General features: G+C 44.6%; 1 protein-coding gene across 1 annotated transcript in view; it reads left to right on the top strand.

Annotated features, from left to right (window-relative positions):
* The window catches only part of MYOF (myoferlin), a 141,162-nt gene that overhangs the window by 27,580 nt on the left and 92,547 nt on the right, over nt 1-21,035 (top strand). Inside the window, 2 exon segments of the mRNA XM_006090021.3 lie at nt 10,412-10,520; nt 13,369-13,456. Coding sequence (XP_006090083.1) covers nt 10,412-10,520; nt 13,369-13,456 — 197 coding nt within the window.

Here is a 21,035-nt window from a genome sequence, read left to right on the forward strand (position 1 = left end):
GTGTGCACATGCCAGGGAGGAAAAAGAGATACCAAGTAGGGCTTTTGCATTTGTTGTTCCCTCTGCATGGAGAGCTCTTTCCCTTCAACTGCAACAGATGTAAAATCTTGTCATCTCTGACCTCAGCATCTCTGACCACCCACCCTGCCGCCACTCTCCATCTCTCTGCCCTATTTTATTTCCTCAGAGCCCTTCCTGCTAAGGAGCTCATGTGGTGCAGGAAGGTGGAGGGAGTTCATCCAGGCATGTGGCTATTTGGGTTAGGTTTTAGACAAGTACTCAAGGGTATGTGTGGTCCATGCATCTACTTCACCTCGCTTAGCTTTCACCACCATCTGAAATGTTCTTATCAATTTATTTACTCATTTGGCCTTCTACTAGACAGGAAGGTCCAGAGCTATGGTATTCAATGCTTTAACACCAGCATTTAGCCTGGCTCTTAGTAGACCCTCAAGAAATGTTTGTTGAATGAATGAATGAACAAGTGAGTTTATGATACAACCACATCAATGAAATGTAACATTTCTAAAGAACCTTGCATCTAACAACTAGCCCACTGATAATGGGCTATTTATATGAATTCTGTCCAGCTCAGCTCTCTGGAACAGCTTTCTGGTTCCAACTTGGGTTGAAGCTGCAAAGGGGTCAGAACATCAGAGGGGTGGATCACAAGCAAAACAAATACCTGCCCCAAAGCTCATGCTGTTTTATAGGGAGATGTGGAGCTTCTCCCTGACACGACCAAAAAACTAGATACAATATATGTAACAATAGTTTTGGATATTGGAAATCGGCAGCACAGGACGGTGATCCCCGAGAGAGAGAGGGGAAATAACTGTGAGCATCCAAAGTAATGCCTAGAGAGCATTTCCAGGCTGCAGGGACAGGGAACTCAGCAGATCCATCCTGGTTGTCTCCCAGAGTTGGGGAGGTGCAGATGGGAGTCTAGACACACACACACACACACACACACACACACACACACAGCACCCCTGATTACAGAGGGTTCTCTTGACCCTCTTCATTTGAGTACTGGGCAGTGAGGAAACTACTCTCTGAGGCAGGGAAAAGAACCATCTGAATAGAATAGAATATTCCTTGAAACACACACAGGGCTGGGAATTGGTAATGCTCCCACCAGCCAGGGTGGGAAACCTAATTTATGAGCATTGGATAGAATACCCAGAAAGATTTACTTTAGCAATGTGCAAAAACAGATGTTTTATTATTAATAGACTAGAGGCCCGGTGCACGAATTCGTGCATGGGTGGGGTCCAGCCAGCTCGCCCCGATGGGGGCCCATTGGGGGCTGGGCTGGCAGTGGCCAGGAGCAGCGGGAGGACTCCAGGGCGTGCCTGGCCCATCTAGCTCAGTCATGATCGGCCGGACCCCAGCAGCAAGCTAACCTACCAGTCAGAGCGTCTGTCCCTGGTGATCAGTGCACGTCATAGCGACTGGTCTACCGGTCGACTGTCTGCCCCCTGGTGGTCAGTGCACGTCATAGCGAGCGGTTGAGCAGCCTTAGCATATCATTAGCATATTACGCTTTGATTGGTTGAATGGACGACCGGACACTTAGCATATTAGGCTTTTATTATATAGGATAATATCATTAGTAGGCAGTAATTCAAGAAGGTAGACGTATGCTTGAGCACGTTAAGTAGAGACATGGGAGATATAAAAAAGACCCAAATTGAACATCTAGAGATGCAAATTATAATGTCTGAGGTAAAAGACCATAATTATCTTCCTTAGAGTTTGCATTCCTAGTACTCTCATTTTTCCCTCCATGTGTGTGCACTTGTGCATTCAAACCACCATCACGTACACCCCCACACAAATGTAGAGCAAAGTTAGAAACATCATCTGAGTATCAATCACTGAGCCAGGCATCTGTTCTGCTGTAGTATGAGTAAGAGGGAGATGCCTAAGACCTAATAATATGTCTAGGAGGAAATTCACACAAGATCTTGCTTAAGAGGAGGTGTGGGCAAGTGGTCAGCTGTACGATCATGCGATTAGTTTGGATTTTGGCTCTTACTGCCTGTGTGACTCTTGAAAAGTTTCTTCATCTTTATAAGGGGATTGTAATACTTCCTCAATAAACTAAGGGCAAATTTTATGTAGTTAAGGAAAATTTACTTCTATCTCTTGAGGTACAATATAAGAGCTAATATCTATTGAGGGCTTACCATGTGCCAGGCATTGTGTTAATGCTATTTCACACATAATTGCATTCCATTGTTGTAATGACTCTGAAGCAGACTTATTTCCAAATTATGGATGAGAAAATGTGGCTCAGAGAGGTTCACCAAATCGCTGAAAGTCACCCAGCTCTTTGAGTGGAAACACATGGATTTAATTTAGTTACGTTACATTATTTTACACAGAGATCAGACCTTCCAAGATTTATTCTGTGTGTGTGTGTGTGTGTGTGTGTGTGTGTGTGTGTTTGGGTTGAGGGCCAGGTTCCAGGATGTGAAAGTGAGAGGAACCACACACACACACACACACACACACACACACACACACACGGTGGTACTGGGGACTATAGAATTAGAAAAAGAAAAAGGACAAGTTTGGGTTGTGAAAATACTAACTCCCTGGGCAAAGGTTTTATTTATTTATTTTTTAATTAGAGAAAACAGACAGACTGGTTTAGAGTGGAGTTAGTTTGGTGGGATACAGTGTGGTATTGCTTATGAGAAATTTTCACTTCCTGGTATGTACACAAAAGACCTTGTCTTCATTGACATCTCTCCCAGGGATGAGACTCACTTCTGACAGACATTGCTACGTGTAGACACGGGAGTGGGATTTGCTCAGGTGGTCCCCATGACCTTTCCTTCTCCTCGTGTGCCTGGTGAGGAGGGAGGGACGGCCCACGGTTGAGGCAGGCTTTCTAACTAGAGTAGGTCTCAGGCTGTGTGGAACTCTATACCAGGAGCAGATGTCGCTGTGGACTAGGGTTCTCAGCTCTGAGTTCTATGTGTTGCATGCTTTCAGTAGAGCAGCAAAACTAGGAAAAGATCAAAGCTGGTTTGGGCTGGCTGTCTCGGGCTGGAGAGGCCGAAGCCCACTGTTGGGAGGTCAATTAAGTAGGTGTGCAGTCCTGCTGGCATCTGTTATCATCTCTTCTTAAGTAAACATGGCCACAGCCCTGGAGAAAGACACCCAGAAAGACCAGAAGAGAAAGGCATTTCATAATGACAAGAGCTGTAATTATCCTCCAATTGCACTTGGAGGACCATCTCTTAGAAGAGGGAGCTCTATAACCTGTAAATCATTTGTAAGGTCATTGGACTATCCTCAGTGATATATTAGTTAATATAATCATTCAGCAAATATTTGCTAACTAGAGGCCCGATGCACAAAATTCGTGCAAGAGTAGGCCTTCCTTTCCCCAGCTGCCAGCACCTGCTTCCCTCTGGCACCCAGGACCCCGGCTTCCCTCCGGCCGCTGGCAGGCACCCAGGACCTGGGTTTCCCAGCAACCCCAGCTTCATCCGGAAGGTCGTCCAGTTTAATTAGCATATTACACTTTAATTATTATAGATGTGTACAGTGCATCAGATACTGCTCCAGGCATTGGGAGGGGGTGTGGGGAGTGGGTTGCTTACATCTGAGTGGAGGGAACAGGTAATAAATAAATCCACATGTAGTACATCAGATGGTGATAAGTATGAAGAAGAAAAGTAAAGCAGGGAAAACAGGAGAAAACGATAGGGTGAGGGGTGTGTGTGCATGCACACGCCTGCTGGTTTAGATATGGTTTTTGTTTTGGGTCTGTTTTATAATGCAACATGAGATGTAAGGCTTTGAAAACTTCATTCAGGTTCCACTAAATTGGATTTCATTAGAATTCAACTACAGCTTGAAGTTTACTTCTGGTCTAATCCTGAAAATAACACTTATTTCCAAACAGATTCATGGTATGTATAGCGTTGAGGGTGGGGAAGGAGCTATTGGATGTATGTAAGAGAAAGGACTGGTTTGAAGAACTTTTCACAATGATTGAATAGAAATGGATGTGGATAGTTACAATGGGTTCTTTTTTTTTCTTTTTTTATCTTCACCCGGGGATATTTTTCCATTAATTTTTAGAGAGAGTAGAAGGGAGGGAGGAAAGAGAGAGAGAGAGAGAGAGAGAGACATCGATGTGAGAGAGACACATTGATTGGTTGCCTCCCGCATGCGCCCAACCGGGGTGGAGATGAAACCTGAAACCCAGGCACATGCCCTTGACCAGCAATTGAACACATGACCCTTTGGTTCAAGGGATGACATTCCAACCACTGGGCCATACTAGCCAGGTCACAACGGGTTCTTACCTGTTCATTCATGCCCCCCTGCCCCTACCCCTGGATAGGTAAAGCTGCCTTCCTGTGGTTTAGGCTGTGCATGAGTTCAGATCAGCTTTCCCTGCAAGTCCTGGCCTGGAGTCACATGCTTTTTTTCAAGTCCCTTTTTCTAGAGCAGAGTGTGAAATAGTAATAAAAAGTGACTGCTAAGCACTGTCCACGTCATTCTTTTAATCCTTACAACTGTCAAGGTAAGGAACATCCAAACCTGTAGAGGATTATTGAGAGTTTATTTGAGACAAACTGACAATTACCGGGAAGCAAAATGTCAACAGTTTGAGAAAATGCTCCAGAGAATGACAGTTTTGCAGCCTTTTTTATACATTAGAATCAAAGAAAGAGACATAAGGAGGGATACATGAAATTCATTGGTGGTAGGTTAAGGGGGCAGGAGAAGGCAAAGCAGGAAACCTTGGGGATTGGATAAAAAGTTAAAGGGAAAGACTCATATTTATTTTACCTTGGTGGGAACAGGATAGTTAACAATTAACATTTATGGCACCTAGAGGTGGTATGGGTGGGGGGAACAAGATAACAATGTGTGGGGGGGTGGGGGGGTCCCTAGTCTTGCCCTGAGGGATCTGGAAAAGGAGATTACTCTGTCATTTCAAAGCTATGTTATCTTAGATGCAAAACAAGGACCGCTCACTTCAGATAAAGATTGACCTTTGTCAAGGTATCTACAGGCCTAGGCATGGTGGCTCTCCTCCATGACTCAGTTTTAGTCAGGAATTTTTATGTTCAGACCATCTTATGTGGTTACTTTCGGTCTCCCAAGTTTGTAAGGCCAACTGTGCAGGCCTCCCCTGAGCTTGTCAGGTTTAGTATGTGGCCCCCTTTTCATCCACACAACAATGCTATTAGGTAGGAGCTTTCATTGTGCCCATTTTTCTGATGAGGAAACTGAGGCTCAGAGAAGTTAACCTATAGTACAAGGATGAGTACAAATTAGCCAGCTCTGCCTACCTCCAAGATCTTAATCCCTATGTTATGCTGTCCTCCTTACCTTATAAGGTCCCAAGGGGTGGATGGATTAATGGCAGCCACGTTTGGGAACCACTGTGTAGACCAGCGTTTATATATATGTATTCTAAAAACCCCTGCCCCTTTTCAAAGAACAGGACAAAGACCCCAAGGCTCTCGAATCCTGGTGTGATGTTAAGACAGGAAGCCATAGGAAGGGTGCATGTGGCTAGACCTGCCACATAGGTTTTAATGGACTTTTGTTTATATTTTGTTCTATTAAATAATTGGATTTCTATGCCCATTTTTCAGATATGAGCCTATGTTATCATATTGAGTGTGCTTTTAAAAGTACACACACCCCCTTCTCCAATCCCAACTCCCTGTCCCACTAAAACCATTGTTTCTCAAACTTCCTGGGTATAAGAATTAACTAAAGAAAACTCTGACTCAGGGTCCTGGGAACCTATAACCGCCCGGTTATTCTGTCACGGGGAAGTCTGGGGAACCACATTTTGAGGAATGATATATGAACTAATCCAGAGAGTGAAGATGGGCTGGCTGGAGACTCAGGAGGGTGACGGGGGAGTGCCCTTTGAGGGTGTGTTGCTTGGCTCTCCCCGCTTCCTCGGAGCCAGGGAGGAGCGTGCCAGATCCTGGCCCAGGGGAGAGGCGAGTGTGGGGCAGGGTGACAGCGCCCCCACCCTTCCCAAAGGCGACAAGGCCCAAATGACTAGGCTCAGCTGGCTGAGAGCCCAGTGCTTCAAAGAGTGGGTCGGTAATGGCCCTTTCATGTTTTCTGCGGGGACCTTGGAGCAGCTCAGAAAAGTATTTGTCCCCAGCCCCGTTGGGGACTGTTCTCCACCCTCAGAGGATGGGAAGTCGGGATGTCCGTAGGGGCAGACACAGTGCAGCAGCATGTGATTACTTTCCAGCCTCCAACAGTTTTCCTTCCCTCCTCATGTCCTCAGCGTGTCCCTGCTGCCCCGGTGGCTCCATATCCGCGAGCTCCCTGATTAAGAACTCGGCCAGCAGAGCCCTTACTCACCATCGTGGCATGCGGCTGTTAACATTTGTGTCCACACTGACTCTCTTTTTCAAACACACAGACTCTGTTTGTTTTAACAAGAGAGAAACAGTTGAAGAAGTTCTTGCACGACTAAGTTGACCAGTTTACAACTACACTCTTTTGTTCCCCCAATCGTAACAGCTAAGTTTCAAGTAGTTACTCCCACTGCTTAGAACTAGTCACAGAGAGTCCCAACTGGAAACTGCATGGACATCGATGGAACAGGAAGGAGCAGGACTGGCTTTTTCTGCACGTCAGAATACATCTGCATTTTATTAATTCCACCAGTAAAGCCGGAGAGCCAAAGGACCTTGGGATTCTTTCACTATAAAGTTTCCTTCTGAGACGTGGCCCATCTGTTTCAGTGGTGGGTGGAGTCCATGGGGAGACTCTTATTTTTCCATGAGCATACAGGGCTAACTCTCCACATTACTGTCACACTTGAACATATTTATAGTATTAGTAATATGAAAAAAAAAATGGGTTCTTGGTTCACTGTCATCTCCTTTAAAGGAAATTGGTTTGTGGTCCGCCTGAACTGTTCTTATGCCCCGTGTAGGAGGCCAAGTCATCAGTTCCCAGACTCACAGTATTTTGTATCCAGGCAACATCATAGAAAATAGGCCAGGCCAGCTGGCGTGCCTTTGCTCCTACGGAGCTCAGACTTCCCCATTGGGGCTGTTGTCCTCAACTTATAGTGAAAGTCTTAGAAGTTATAACTGTTTGCATTTTTCTTCGGCTGAACCCAGCTGTTAAAAATATTTTGGAGATTTAATCTAAACACACTATCTGTACTTCAGATAAAAAGAAATTCAAGTTTTCTTTTACATTCCCTGTACCCCTCCCCCCTGACACAAAAGCATCAGAATTTTATGAAGAAAATCATAAGAAATGGGACTAAAGGTTTCTGAAGAAGGAATTGCAGTGAGGCTGTATAATTGGCTTCATTTATTTTATTCCATTCCTGGTCAGTTATCTGTTAACACCTTCTCTCATGGGGAAAAGAAAGCAGCAGATAGTGGTTGAGTCAGAATGAAGTTATAAAACCATTCAGGACCATAAAAGGCCAGCAGATGGGTTTTGTGTTTTAAGCAAGCCCGGTCTCTCCAGTTAGCCACAAGTCTCACCACTCCCTATTGTCTTACCTATCACTCACTGTGTTTCACATTTCTGTTATTGGCCTAACTTTCCCTCCTGGCACCCTGTGTGAATTGAAGTTTGACTTGCAACATTATAGACTAATACCTTTGAAGGCATAATCTTTGCCTAGTATTCTGGATTGTCCATTATGGACCCAGATATCTAGGATATTTTCCCCCCCTAAATCAATGAACAAGGACTTTAAGACAAATAAATGTTTAACATGATATGATTTTCTAAATAGGTACATGTAGAAGACATCCTATATAATAAAAGGCTAATATGCAAATTGACCAAACGGCAGTCGCTATGATGAGCACTGACCACCAGGGGGCAGATGCTCAATGCAGGAGCTGACCCCTGGTGGTCAGTGTGCTCCCACAGGGGGAGTGCCACTCAGCCAGAAGCCTGGTGAGCACAGAGGCGGTGGCAGGAGCCTCTCCCGCCTCCGCGGCAGTGCTAAGGACCCCTGAGGGTTCCCTACCTGTGAGAGGGTGCAGGCCAGGCTGAGGGACGCCCCCCCCCCCCCCCCCCCAGTGCACGAATGTCATGCACCAGGCCTCTAGTCAAATACATAAGCCTCGTGGCAGATTTTTAGAGCTGAGAAGGTCTGAGGAATTACTTATTTCAGTTCACTCGATTGTAGGTAATGAAGTCAGCTCAGAGAGTTAGGTGGCTTAGCTAAGGCCTCGAGGACGGTGGGACACAGTGTTAAGGCTAGAACAGGTTCTCAACCTAGGGCGATTTGGCTCACTAGGGGACAATTGGCAATGTGTAGAGTTGCTGGTGGCTAGAGGTCAGGGATGCTGCTGAACATCTGATAAGACCTAGGACAGCCCCCCAAAACAAAGAGTTGTCCAGTTCAAAGTATCAGGAGTGCTGAGGTTGGTAGATGCTGGTCTAGCCCCAGGCCATCTTCTTTAACTTCAGCATTACCCCAGCAAGCTGTACTTTTTGTTTTGTTCCAATACTTATTTATTGCTGATAGAGATTCATGTCATCTTGACATTAGCAAAAGCAGATTGGTACATGTTTAAGGGTGCAATGTCCTGATTTAAATCATAAAGTTAGGTTCTGAATCATGGAATTGTGAGAAATAAAATCCAGTGTGCTTCCATATCTCTCCAGGACACGCAATACCTGTCAGATGACTTTGAAAGCTGCAATTTGCACATCTTGTTCCTCTTAAAAACTCAACTAGACAACGCCTTGGCTTACTGCCCTATTTTTAAAACATGGAGAGAAGTTCTCAGGCTCACACCATGTGGAGCTAAATGAGACACGGAAGAGATTTTGCCAGGGACTCTCACTTTGTGTGGGAGATTTACCTGTTTCATCTGGTGCAGATGGAGTCATGCGTAGGTGCTTGTCCTCAATGTGCCAGGGGAATGAAAATCCAAGCGAGGAGAAACCATACTCATGTAAAATCTAACAAACACACCGAGTAAACGTACTCATCTGAAAATGTTTTCTGTAAGGTCCCATCAATGCTCAGCATCGCCTGAGAGACCTAATGTCTATATTGACTCAAAAGGGCTGAGAAGCTCACTCATCCCTCTGGAGGCAGAACTGTCCTTTTCCATTGACATTAACTGACTCTACGTGTGATATTAGAAGAGATTGGAATCCATCAGGGTTGTTGAGTGTCTCGTCTGGGGTTCTGTCCACGAAAGTGTACTCTGTCAATCAACCATATGCAAATGGTTCACATCATTGGGTCATTTGGTGAAACAGGATGCCATGGCAACATTATGGCCTTGTGCAATATAATATTAATTAATAATATTACTCCTGTTGAATGCATGTGGTTGGGTGACAGACCCCAGATTTCCTATCTAGTCCTATTTCTGAGGTCTGAGTGGGGGAGGAGAATACGGATATATGTCAGTTCAAAAACGACGTGCCTGGGTTGACATCAACTTTCACTTCCTGATTTTTAAAGAAAATGTACTGCATTTCAAAATAAAATGAATATCTTTCCATAACATGAACTTTTCTGATTATTTTTGCTTGGAGAGCAGAGTTATGTGTTATACTCAACTACAGTTTCTTCAATCTGATTGTGTTTTTTTATATAAGGAATCTCTTTTATTACTTTGAGGACTTGATGTTTAGTGTTGTATTTTTATGCTAGTGATATTCCATGCTATTGTATCTGCTATTTATTAGCATATGTTGCTGCAAATGTAGACGAGGTATAAATAAATAACATTTAAAAAATCTTACTATTTCTCTTTTCCATTTTCGGTCTCCATCCTGAGAGCACACCCCTGCTTTTTGATTGCATTTCACAGAGGGAACTGTTTCACTTCACCCAGTCTCAAATCCTCCTGGGTGTATAACCCTCAATTTATAGACTATAGTCTATGGAGAAGAAAGAGAAGCTCACACATCCAACTTTTGAATGCTGCTCCCGAGTACATGGGGTTGCAAGGTAGCCCCCTCAGTAGACTTGCAACCTATTTACAGTTCAATGTCTGCTTGGGGGGATGCTTTTATGTGGGCAAGTTTTATGGCTCCTTTCAAATTTTTACCACAGAGGAATGCTTGAATCTTTTCTTGCTCTTCTCTCTTCCAGGATTTGAGGGTGTAGGGGGGCTATATTCAGTGTTTGCCTCTCACCCACCCATCTCATCATGACTTGATATTTCATAGGCACCATAGTTAGACGCTTGAAATGACTACTTGTTATGGAGAAGTGATGGCTGATACGTAGTGTTGACTGCCAAGTTACCCTACTAGGGTGAGAACAAAATGGCCCACATTTCATTAGGAGTGACTTCATTGATAACAGGTGGATAGGAAGGAAATTAGGAGGTCTGGTGAGTCATGGAAGCGTGCCTCTTACTTAGGTTACTGTTTCTCGTTTCCTCTGCAGATTAATTGGCACAGCCACTATATCCCTGAAGGACCTGATCGGCGACCAGAGCAGATCGCTGCCGTACAAACTGATCTCCCTGCTAAACGAAAGGGGGCAAGACACTGGGGTGAGCATTTCCCCTCATGTTGAATGGCTTCGAAGTGAGATGATGAAGCAAAAAAGAGTGTGAAGTTATAATTAGCTCACTACACACACACACATGTCTACTGATTTTGAGATAAACTAGTCCATTTGCAAAGGATATGGCCTTATCCTATATTCCCGATCACAGAACTGGATAAATTTGATTTTCTACAACAAAATACTATAAGGCAAGTCTGTTCCTCTCTTGGTGCATGTTCTCTTGGGTGTTAACATTTGTGTGGTGAGCATAGCTGTGTGTATCAGATACTCTTTGAAACATTCTAGAGAAGGTAACTTATTAATATTACCTTGGAATATCAATAAATTAGTAGCATGATCTTTATTATTGCATTAGCATCTACACTGAGTGGCCAGATTATTATGACCGGCCAGATTATTATGACCACCTCATCAGTACTTCATTGACACTTCCAAAAATACTGAATATTGAAAACTTCCTAAGCAAATACTCCCAAGGTTTTATTATTATTATTATTTGCATAACTAATTCACTTCATTGTACTGATGGGGTGGTCATAATAATCCGGCCGGTCATAATAATCTGGCCACTCAGTGTATATGTTTTCTGATCACAGCCTTCCTAAGTAAGTCCATATTGATGTTATATTGAGACCAGAATTCTCTTCAAGTGCGTGTAAAAAACATTGACTCAAGCATCAGCTCTGAGATTTCATATGACTGCTAACATCCTATATAATAAAAGCCTAATATGCTAAGTGTCTGGTCGTCGGGTCGGCCGTTCAACCAATCAAAGTGTAATATGCTAATGATATGCTAAGGCCACTTTCAACTGCTCGCTATGCCATGCACTGACCACCAGGGGGCAGACGCTCTGACCAGTAGGTTAGCTTGCTGCTGGGGTCCAGCCGATCGGGACTGAGCAAGATGGGCCGGACACACCCTGGAGCCATCCTGCAGTCCCTCCCCACATCCCTCCCCAGCCCTGATTGTGCAGTGGTGGGGTCCCTCAGCCTGGCCTGCGCCCTCTCACAATCTGGGACCATTGGGGGATGTTGGAGAGCCGGTTTTGGCCCAACAGCGGAACAACTGGTCACTATGACACGCACTGACCACCAGGGGCAGATGCTCAAAGCAGATCAGTGCACACGGGGAGCGCTGTTCAGCCAGAAGCTGGGCTCATGGCTGGTGAGCCCAGCGGCAATGGCAGGAGCCTCTCCCGCCTTCGCAGCAGCACTAAGGATGTCCAACTGAGGGCTTAGGCCCCCTCCCCGTGGGGAGCAAATCTAAGCCATCAATCGGACATCCCCTGAGGGCTCCCAGACTGCAAGAGGGCGCAGGCCAGGCTGAGAGATGCCCCCTCAAGTGCACAAATTTCGTGCACCAGGCCTCTAGTGCTTTTATAAAGCTACCATTCTTAAGTCATTAACCTCTAACACCTTCATTTTCCAATCAACTTATTTTGCTTGGGAGCCTGGGCACAGGGAGAAAATTTTATTTTAAAAAAGGCCATCCCTGTTGACAAGAATATAGGTTAGGCTTCTCAACATCAATTAGGAATGTCAATTTTCTGATAGGTTTCCTGTGAATCAGCATTTTAACCATGCAACTTAAATTCAGAATGTTGGCTATCATCTATTTACCCAAAACCTGACTGAGCAAAATGATACTTAGGAAACATGGTACAAGTCAGTGATTTTTTCTGGCTGCCTTTTTATTTATTTATTTGTTTATTCATTCATTCATCACCCAAGGATATTTTTTCTATTGCTTTTTAGAAAGAGAGAAAGAGTCACATGTAGCAAAGTAGCAAATGAAAGTATAGGATGCCTTTTTACATTTGAATTTCAGATAAACAATGAATGGTTTTTTTAGAATAAGTATGTCCTAAATATTTTGTCTGTATTTTAACTGGGAACTTGGGTGTGTGCCATTTTTATTTGCAAGGGAACCTTTATTTTGAGGTTTATACTTCCTCATTTTTTGCAGTTAAAATTCCTTTCTGTTTGGTTGATATGGTTGTGGGCATGTGTTCACATCCCTATGGTGATTCCCCCTAGCCAATGTTTTTGAAATTTTGTAGGTTCATGAAATATAAATGTAGAGGAAACTTTTCCGTAAAATAATGCACCATGTGAGAAATTTATCTCAGATTTTAAAAGTAGGAATAACTATCTCCTGTAAGGAATTACCATGTTTTTTTTCTTTTCTTTCTGATAATGAAAGTTGCATAGCATTTTCAGTTCTCCAATCTTGCCTTGACTTCTAGCCATCTTAAGGTCACATTTTATGCAAATCTTGAACTTCCTGATTTGTGTATTTGTTTCCTCTAATCAAACTTGATTCCTTTTTTTACCTATTTTATGGGTCACATTGTTATATAATTTTTTATTTGTCACTTAAAGTTCTTTTAAGAAAGAAGTGTGAAAATAAATTTTAGCAATTAAAGAAGTCAGGGAGCAAACAAACACATAATCATTTACAAGGAGCCTCTGCGACTGACTGTAATTCTGTGATTGGAGGCGATCTCCAGTCTAGGATGAAGGCTGATTACAAGTTCATGCTTGCCTGTCACAACGTTCTTCCAGTTTATGAGGTCACCCTTTAGCATTGAGACACTTGGCCACCTGTAACAGGTAATTGCTTTCCCAGGCGTTCCCACTCCACCTAGGCTCACACATGGGAAGATATAAACAGTAGAGTGTGTCATCCTTCTCTCTTTCTCTTCCCACTTTCCCACCGCCCTGCTCACCCCTTCTAGAACTGTAACTCCTGCTGAATTGGTTTGCATTGGTCCATAGCATTCCAACACCCTGCACTGACTCTGTTTATATTGCATTGTTTCTACCCAGGCCACCATTGACTTGGTGATTGGCTATGATCCTCCTTCAACTCCACATCCAAATGACTACAGTGGGACCAGCGTGTCAGGCATGGGAGGTAAGCTGACCCTTCTGAAGGCCCAGCCTACCCCAGGGGGGCTCTACGGAAGACATGAGGAGTCTCCAAGAAAGCCTTCCTTGTCTTACACTGTCTGTAGCTCCCTGCTCACCTAGGCTGGGCCCCGTGAGGCAGGTGGAGCTGCCCTGAATCGGAAGGTAAGACAGCGCCTCACAGTGAGCTGATCCAGCACATACAGACTCCAGCAGAAGTTTCTAAGCGAGGCTTTGCTATGGATTTGTAGCTTCCACCCCTGACAATGTTCCCTGGTTGTGAGTCTCCAGGAGTGAACTCTCCTCTCCTCATGTATCTGTCCACCTCCAAGCGTGCAACCACCAGGCTGTGCTCTTGGCCGCCAGTGTCCTGGTCAGTGCCCTTGTTTTGGAACCTCTTTCTTTCTCTCCCTTGTCCCTGATCCCCAGCCCCACTCCCCACTGCTAGACAGTCCCTTGGTCCTTTAAGCAACTGAAATTTTGCATAACCCACCTTTCTCTCCTTGTTCTCTGACATGCGTTGTCAGTCACTCGGAGCCATCGGGTGCTGCTCTGGATGGGATTGGGGGTGGGGGCTGGGGGAGGACTTTGGGTCACAGGTGGACGGAAGTCTGCAAGACAGAAAGGCCTTTCGCACAGTGGAGTTTGGCCTCCTCTTAGCGTCTTTCCAGGGAGATGCGATGCTGAAGTGTCTCTCCCTTCCTCCGTCCTGAGATGTGGCACCAAACCCCTCCCTGTTTCCTCAGCCTTGGCATGTGCCCCAGAAGGAAGGGGCCCCTTGTCCCACCCGCTCACCTGCTGCCTTGAAAGTCTCCTCCTGGGAGGGCACCCTGGTGCTTTTCCTTGCCAGGATTGGCTTCTCAGGTTCTATTTTCTCTTAGTTTCTGCTGGTTCTGAACCTGCCTAAGTGGTCTGCTCAGCATCCGCAGCAGCACCTCCCTTCCTGCCCTGTGGCGTCCTTGCTCGTTCCTCCCTGACTTCTCGTCTCACCTCAGCCTGACCCCAGCCATTGCCCGGCTCACCCACACCACACAGATGGCCCAGCATTCAGGATCTGACCCATTTATTGGCCACGCAGTTGTGTGAATCTGGCAAGGGTCAGCTGACTCCTTTTCCTTGGGAATAGTGGGGGCTGACGTAGCCCCAGCACATCAGCCACACATTTTGCAGTCACCCTGTGCCCATCAGCACTAGGAGCTGTTGCTAGGTCCTCAGACTCTCAGTCCCACAGGAGCTCTGCAGTGGCTCCCGTGTGCTGCCGCCACAGAGATGACCAATAAAACACAGAGGTCTTGAACAACACACCATCTGGGGCTGAACTGAGTCGTTCTACCCATTTCCTTCTCACCTCCTTCACTGACCATTGCATCGGAAAGAGGTACTTTCTGGCCCACAAAAGGCAGCTCCAACTGGTAGGATATCAGGAGTAGCCTCTGAATCGGGAGGATCAGCATGCTTTTCCTCACACTGACATTTTTCCTAAGCCGGACCCTGTGTATTAGTTTCCTAGCTGTGATAAAGTACCACAAACTGGGTGGCTTAAATAATATAAATTTATCCTCTCACGTTTCTGTAGCCTATGAGTCTGAAATCAAGGTGTCAGCAGGGTTGGGTCCTTCTGAAAACTTTGAGGGAGAATTTGTTCCATGCCTTTCTCCTCCCTTCTGGTGGCTGCTGGCAGTCCTTGGCCATCTCTCCAGTCCGCCTCTGTCATCACAGTGTCCTCCTGTGTGTCTCTGTCCTCATATGGTGTGCCTGTGTGTGTATGTGTGTGTGTCTGAATTCACCTCTTAGAGGGACTCCAGTCATTGGGATAAACCCATCTTAATCCAGTGTGACCTCATCTCAGCTTGATTATATCTACAAAGACCTATTTCCAAGTCAGGCCCCATTCTGAGGTTACAGATGGGCATGACTTTTGGGAGGACCCTGTTCAACCCAGTATCCTAGTGGATAAAAGGCAGTTTCATTATGTATATTCCATTTCAAAAACCCGAAATGTTAAATGAGCCTTTTTGTGTCACCCCTTAGGGAACAAATAACACTGTGGTTCATTCAAATGAAAAGAGTAAACTTGTACTTTATAGTAAATTGGTGTTGCACCATTTCTTAGTATTTATGGAGTAAAGAAAACAGTTGCTGGGTTTCTTAACCCCTTGCTAGACGCTGTCATGCTGGGGGTGCCAGATGCTTGACAGTCCTGCCCTCCAGGGACTTTCAGTCCAGGTCTGGATATAAGACGTTTTATCCTGAAGGTGGATCAGACCAAGAGCTCTGGGGTCAGACTGGTCCAGGTTGGATTCTGTCTATGGGTAACAATTCACTTAACCTCTCTTTACTGTAACATGGGGATATAATAGCAGCCCTTACATCGTAAAGTTGTGGCAAGGATTAAATGAGATAATGAATATAAAGTACTTAGCCCAGTCCCTGGCATACAGTAAGTGCTATCCTAATGGTGACTGTTATTATTATTATTACTATTACTAGAGACCCAGTGCATGAAATTCATGCACGGGGGGGGGGGGGGGGGGTCCCCTCAGCCCAGCCTGCACCCTCTCCAATCTGGGACCCCTCGGGGGATGTTCAGCTGCCTGACATCCCTCTCACAATCCGGGACCTGGCTCCTAACTGCTCATCTGCCTGCCTGCCTGATCGCCCATAACACCCCCCCCCCCGCCCTCGCCAGCCTGGTCACCCCTAACTGTCCTCTCCCCCTCGCCCCCGCCGCCAGCCTGGTCACCCCTTACTGCACCCCCTGCTGGCCTGGTCTCCCCACGCAGCCTGCTGTTCAGTCGTTTGGTTGTCCCTCACTAACTTCCCTGCCAGCCTGGTCGCCCCACGCAGCCTGCTGTTTGGCCGTTACTGTTACTGTGACGGAGTCCTGGACAATTTGCATATTCTTCTATTATTAGTATAGATAAAAAAAACAAGTCCAGTTGGCTGGCACACTCTGTATGAAGTTGCTTCCTCTAAAAAACAGAGCTATTAGAAAAGAATGTTCTGGTTTGGCTCAGTGTCATGTTGAAATGACTAAATGCTTTCTTTTAAAAATATCTTTAAAAAGATTTTTTTAAATGGACCCAAAAGACTTTGAGAATACCCAGTTTATGAAGCTATAGGACGTGGAGGGGAGTTCCTTCTCCTGGGATGGACTGTGTAAGCCCAAGCTCAGAAAACATGCCATTCCCTGGAGCAAAGGCTGCTTCCTGGGAGATGAGAAAAGCATCAACTGGTGAACTTTTAAACCCACTGGGGAGAAAACCCTTGCCATCGAGGCTCCCTGTGCTCAGGCTCCTCCTCACTTCCTGGCTCGGCACCAATGCTCCTGCAGTGCTGGGGGCTGAGAGTCACCATCCTCTTGGGAAGCTGACTCTCAGCCGGTCCACGGCAGTTGGCCAGGTCCTCCTCAGTCCTTTAGAATTCCTGACACTATGGGATGGAGGTAGGAAATGAACCAGAACTTGGGTTCCTTTTGTTTGGATTTCAAACAAAGAATGTTACTAAGTGTTGGCCTCCAAATGAGCTGTGTCTGAAGGGCCATTTTATTTTAAGTGTGAGATGACAAAGGGAAATTCCTTTATTTAAAAAATAAACAGGCTTCTTTGACCTGGACATGCCGTCTTTGTTCTGTAGGATGAATATTCACCAAGGCTGGGTCAAGGGCAGCATTCTGAATGTTGGTTTCATAATCTAACAGAAACTTTTCTTCAGCATTAAAAAAAAATCTTTCAATATCCTAGATCAGTGGTTGGCAAACCATGACTCGAGAACCACATGCGGCTCTTTGGCCCCTTGAGTGTTGCTCTTCCACAAAATACCACGTGTGGGCGCGCACGTACAGTGCGATTGAAACTTTGTGGCCCATGTGCAGAAGTCGGTTTTCGGCATGGGCGAGTCTATTTTGAGTCTATTTTGAAGAAGTGGTGTTAGAAGAAGTGGGGGGTGTCGGTCGGTTGGGCAACGGGAGATGTGACATACGCAGCGAGGGGGAGGTACATTGTTTTGAGGTACGTTTGCTGAGGTCGACCCCTTCCAACTCTCCCATCCACACTCGTCTATCTGAAACAAGTATTCAAGACAAGTGTGGATGGGAGAGTTGGAAGGGGTCGACCTCAGCGAACGTACCTCAATCAGATTGAGGATGTTTTTAGCAAAGGCCAACTTAGGAGTACCCTAATTAAGTTAATAACAATGTACCTACCTATATAGTTTAAGTTTAAAAAAATTTGGCTCTCAAAAGAAATTTCAATCATTGTACTGTTGATATTTGGCTCTGTTGACTAATGAGTTTGCCGACCACTGTCCTAGATTATCTGGATGTTTCAAGGGAAAACACTTTTTGTCTTAATGTGACAATTTAATTAAACTAATCAAATATATCTTTGAGTACCTACTATGACTCCATGCTAGGGAAGACACACACACACACACACACACACACACACGTACGCACGCACGCACGCACGCACACCACACCACACCACACCACACCAATTTACAATCTTGGGAGAAGGTAAGACCAACAAACTTGAGACAGAGAAATAACATCCAGAGAGCCTGCCTCCTGCCATTTGTACCTTAATGAAGTTAAGGAGATGGCTGGCCCAGAATATCTTCCTTTTCCCTTTAATTGACTCCAAAAAATAACAAGCAAAAAAACCCATTTTCTATTCTATATAAAAGTAATGAGTAAGTTTCCTCTAATTTATATAGGACTTTTCAAATCTTAAAAATTTGAGCTTGTTGATTTTTTTTTAGTACAAAAGCAATACCTGCTTGTAAAAATGTAAATATCACAGAATTATAAGACATAGAAAGTTCAAGTCACTCACAGTTCCATTCTTCTCAGATAATGACTGTTCCCAACTACCCATATTGATGTTAAAGGTTATCCTCCACATAGTGGGTACTACAAAGATGAAATTTGAGATATTAATGATAGAACACAGAAGTGAAGATTTTCAGGAAAATTTACCCCTACAAGTGGAAGAAACTGATATGACCATGGGTCTCAGGAACTGAATACCTGAGGGGTTCATGTGAGTTTTTTTAATACTTTTGTTAAAGAGCAGTTTTAGGGTTACCACAAAATTGAGAGGAAGGTGCAGAGATTTCCCCAATACTCCCTGCCCTCACACATACATTGCCTCCCCCATAATCAACATCACTCACTAGAATGGTACATTTTTTATGAAGGATGAACCTACTTTGACACATAATAGTTCATTGGGTTCGGACAAATATATAATGACATGTATCCATCATCCTATATAATAAAAGGGTAATATGCAAATTTACTGAACAGCGGAACGACTGATTGCTATGATGTGCACTGACCACCTGGGGGCAGAAGCTCAACACAGGAGCTGCCCCTGGTGATCAGTGCACTCCCACAAGGGGAGCACTGCTCAGCCACGAGCCGGGCTGACGGCTGGTGAGCGCAGCGGCCCGCCTCCGCAGCAGCGCTAAGAATGTCCCACTGGGCCTAAGCCATCAGTCGGACATCCCTCGAGGGCTCCCGGACTGCAAAAGGCCACAGGCCGGGCTGAGGGACCCCCCATCCCAGTGCATGAATGTCGTGCACCGGGCCTCTAGTTATAATATAATACAGAGTATTTCCAGTACCCTAAAGATCCTCTGTGCTTTGCATATTCATCTCTCTGCACCACCAACCTTTGGTAACCACTGGTTGTTTTATTGTCTCCATAGTTTGTTTGTTTTCTTTCCTGATTGTCCTAGAGTTGGAATCATGCAATATATAGCCTTTTAAGATTGGCTTCTTTCACTTAATAATATACACTTAAGACTCCTCCATGTCTTTTCACAGCTTATAACTTATTTTTCTAAGTGCTGAATAATACTCCATTGTTAGGATGTACCACAGTTTATTTATCCATTTCCCTACTGAAGTATGTCTTGGTTGCTTCCAAATTTGGCAATTGTGAATTAGGGTACTGTAAACATCAATGTGCATTTTTTGTTTTGTTTTGTGGACATGTATTTTCGACTCCTTTCGGGTAAATACCAAGGAGCATGATTGCTGTATTGTATGCGGTAAGAGTAGGTTTAGTTTTTTAAGAAATTTCCAAACTGTCTTCCAAAGTGTCTGTACCATTTGCATTCCCACCAGCAATGAAGGAGAGTTCTTTTTTTAAAATATATTTTATTGATTTTTTACAGAGAGGAAAGGAGAGGGATAGAGAGTTAGAAACATCGATCAGCTGCCTCCTGCACACCCCCTACTGGGGATGTGCCCACAACCAAGGTACATGCCCTTGACCGGAATCGAACCTGGGACCCTTCAGTCCACAGGCCAATACTCTATCCACTGAGCCAAACCGGTTAGGGCTGAAGGAGAGTTCTTATTGCTCCACATCCTTGCCAGCATTTGGTTTTGTCAGTGTTCCAGATTTGAGCCATTCAGATAAGAATGTAGTGGTCCCTGATGACAGTTGGTGTGGAGCATCTTTTCATATGCTTATTTGCCATCTGTATATATTCTTTGATGAGGTATTTGTTAAGGTTTTTGGTCCGTGTTAGTCAGGTTGTTTGTTTTCTTATTGTTGAGTTCTAAGAGTTCTTTGTATATTTTAAATAATAGTCCTTTGTCATATATGTCTTTTAGCAAATATTTTCCCTCTGTGACTTGTGTTTGAATTCTTTTGACATTGTCTTTTGCAGAGCAGGTTTTTTAAGTGGCTTGACTAAAGTGTGTGGTGTTAAAGGTACCCTTTCTTTGGCCTACTTCTGAGACTGCTCCCATGACAGATGCGTGGGCTGATCCAGGCTGCAGGCTTGACCTCCTGAAAACCTGTTACTTTCTCCACTCGATTCGCCAGATGTCAGTTAGCTTGACTGGAGCCCACATTCTCATGCTCAGATTAAACTATTTTTAAAATCTCCCATCTATTTTTAAAGAACCATCTGTTAAAATTGTGCTTTATCCAATGATAGAAATACAAAATGTCATGCTTAGCCAAACTTGGTGCTTCAAATTGATTTCATTCCACAAACACCAAAGTCACTTTGCTTGAAATTAAATTATATCCAGTTCAGAAAGCATTTATTGACACCTGTTTGGAGACATACACAGGTGAGAAAGGCATTGTTTGCCACCAAGGAGTGCATTTCACAAGAAAGGGAAGATATAAATATGAATAACTATAGGTCATCGCTGAATATAATAAATTCCTCAAGGGAAGACTAGGCAAATTATTACATGGGAAATAACTTCTTTCAGCTGTTGGTTTCAACTGTGGATTCGTAGTGCCTAGTGCAGCACTTGGAAAGTCATAAGTAGTCAATAAATGCCTGGTTGGTTGAGTGAATGCATGGGTGAGTGAATGGTGGAAGTGCAATGGATATGGTTAAATGTGTTTGTTTTTCCCCCCAAGAAAGTCATTTTGGGGAACACTAGAGAATAGACAAATTTGACTGATCCATTCAGAGGTGTAATAAAAGGGAAGCATGTTCCTGAGGGCTGGGAGTGCCAGGCTGGGCCATTTGTCCTTGATGGACACCCTTGTTTGTTTTCTGAACAGGAGCTGACTTGGTCAGAGCTGAGCTGGAAAATGATCAGTGTG

Source organism: Myotis lucifugus, unplaced genomic scaffold, assembly GCF_000147115.1.
Source record: "Myotis lucifugus unplaced genomic scaffold, Myoluc2.0 scaffold_66, whole genome shotgun sequence".
Classification (NCBI taxonomy): Eukaryota; Metazoa; Chordata; class Mammalia; order Chiroptera; family Vespertilionidae; genus Myotis; species Myotis lucifugus.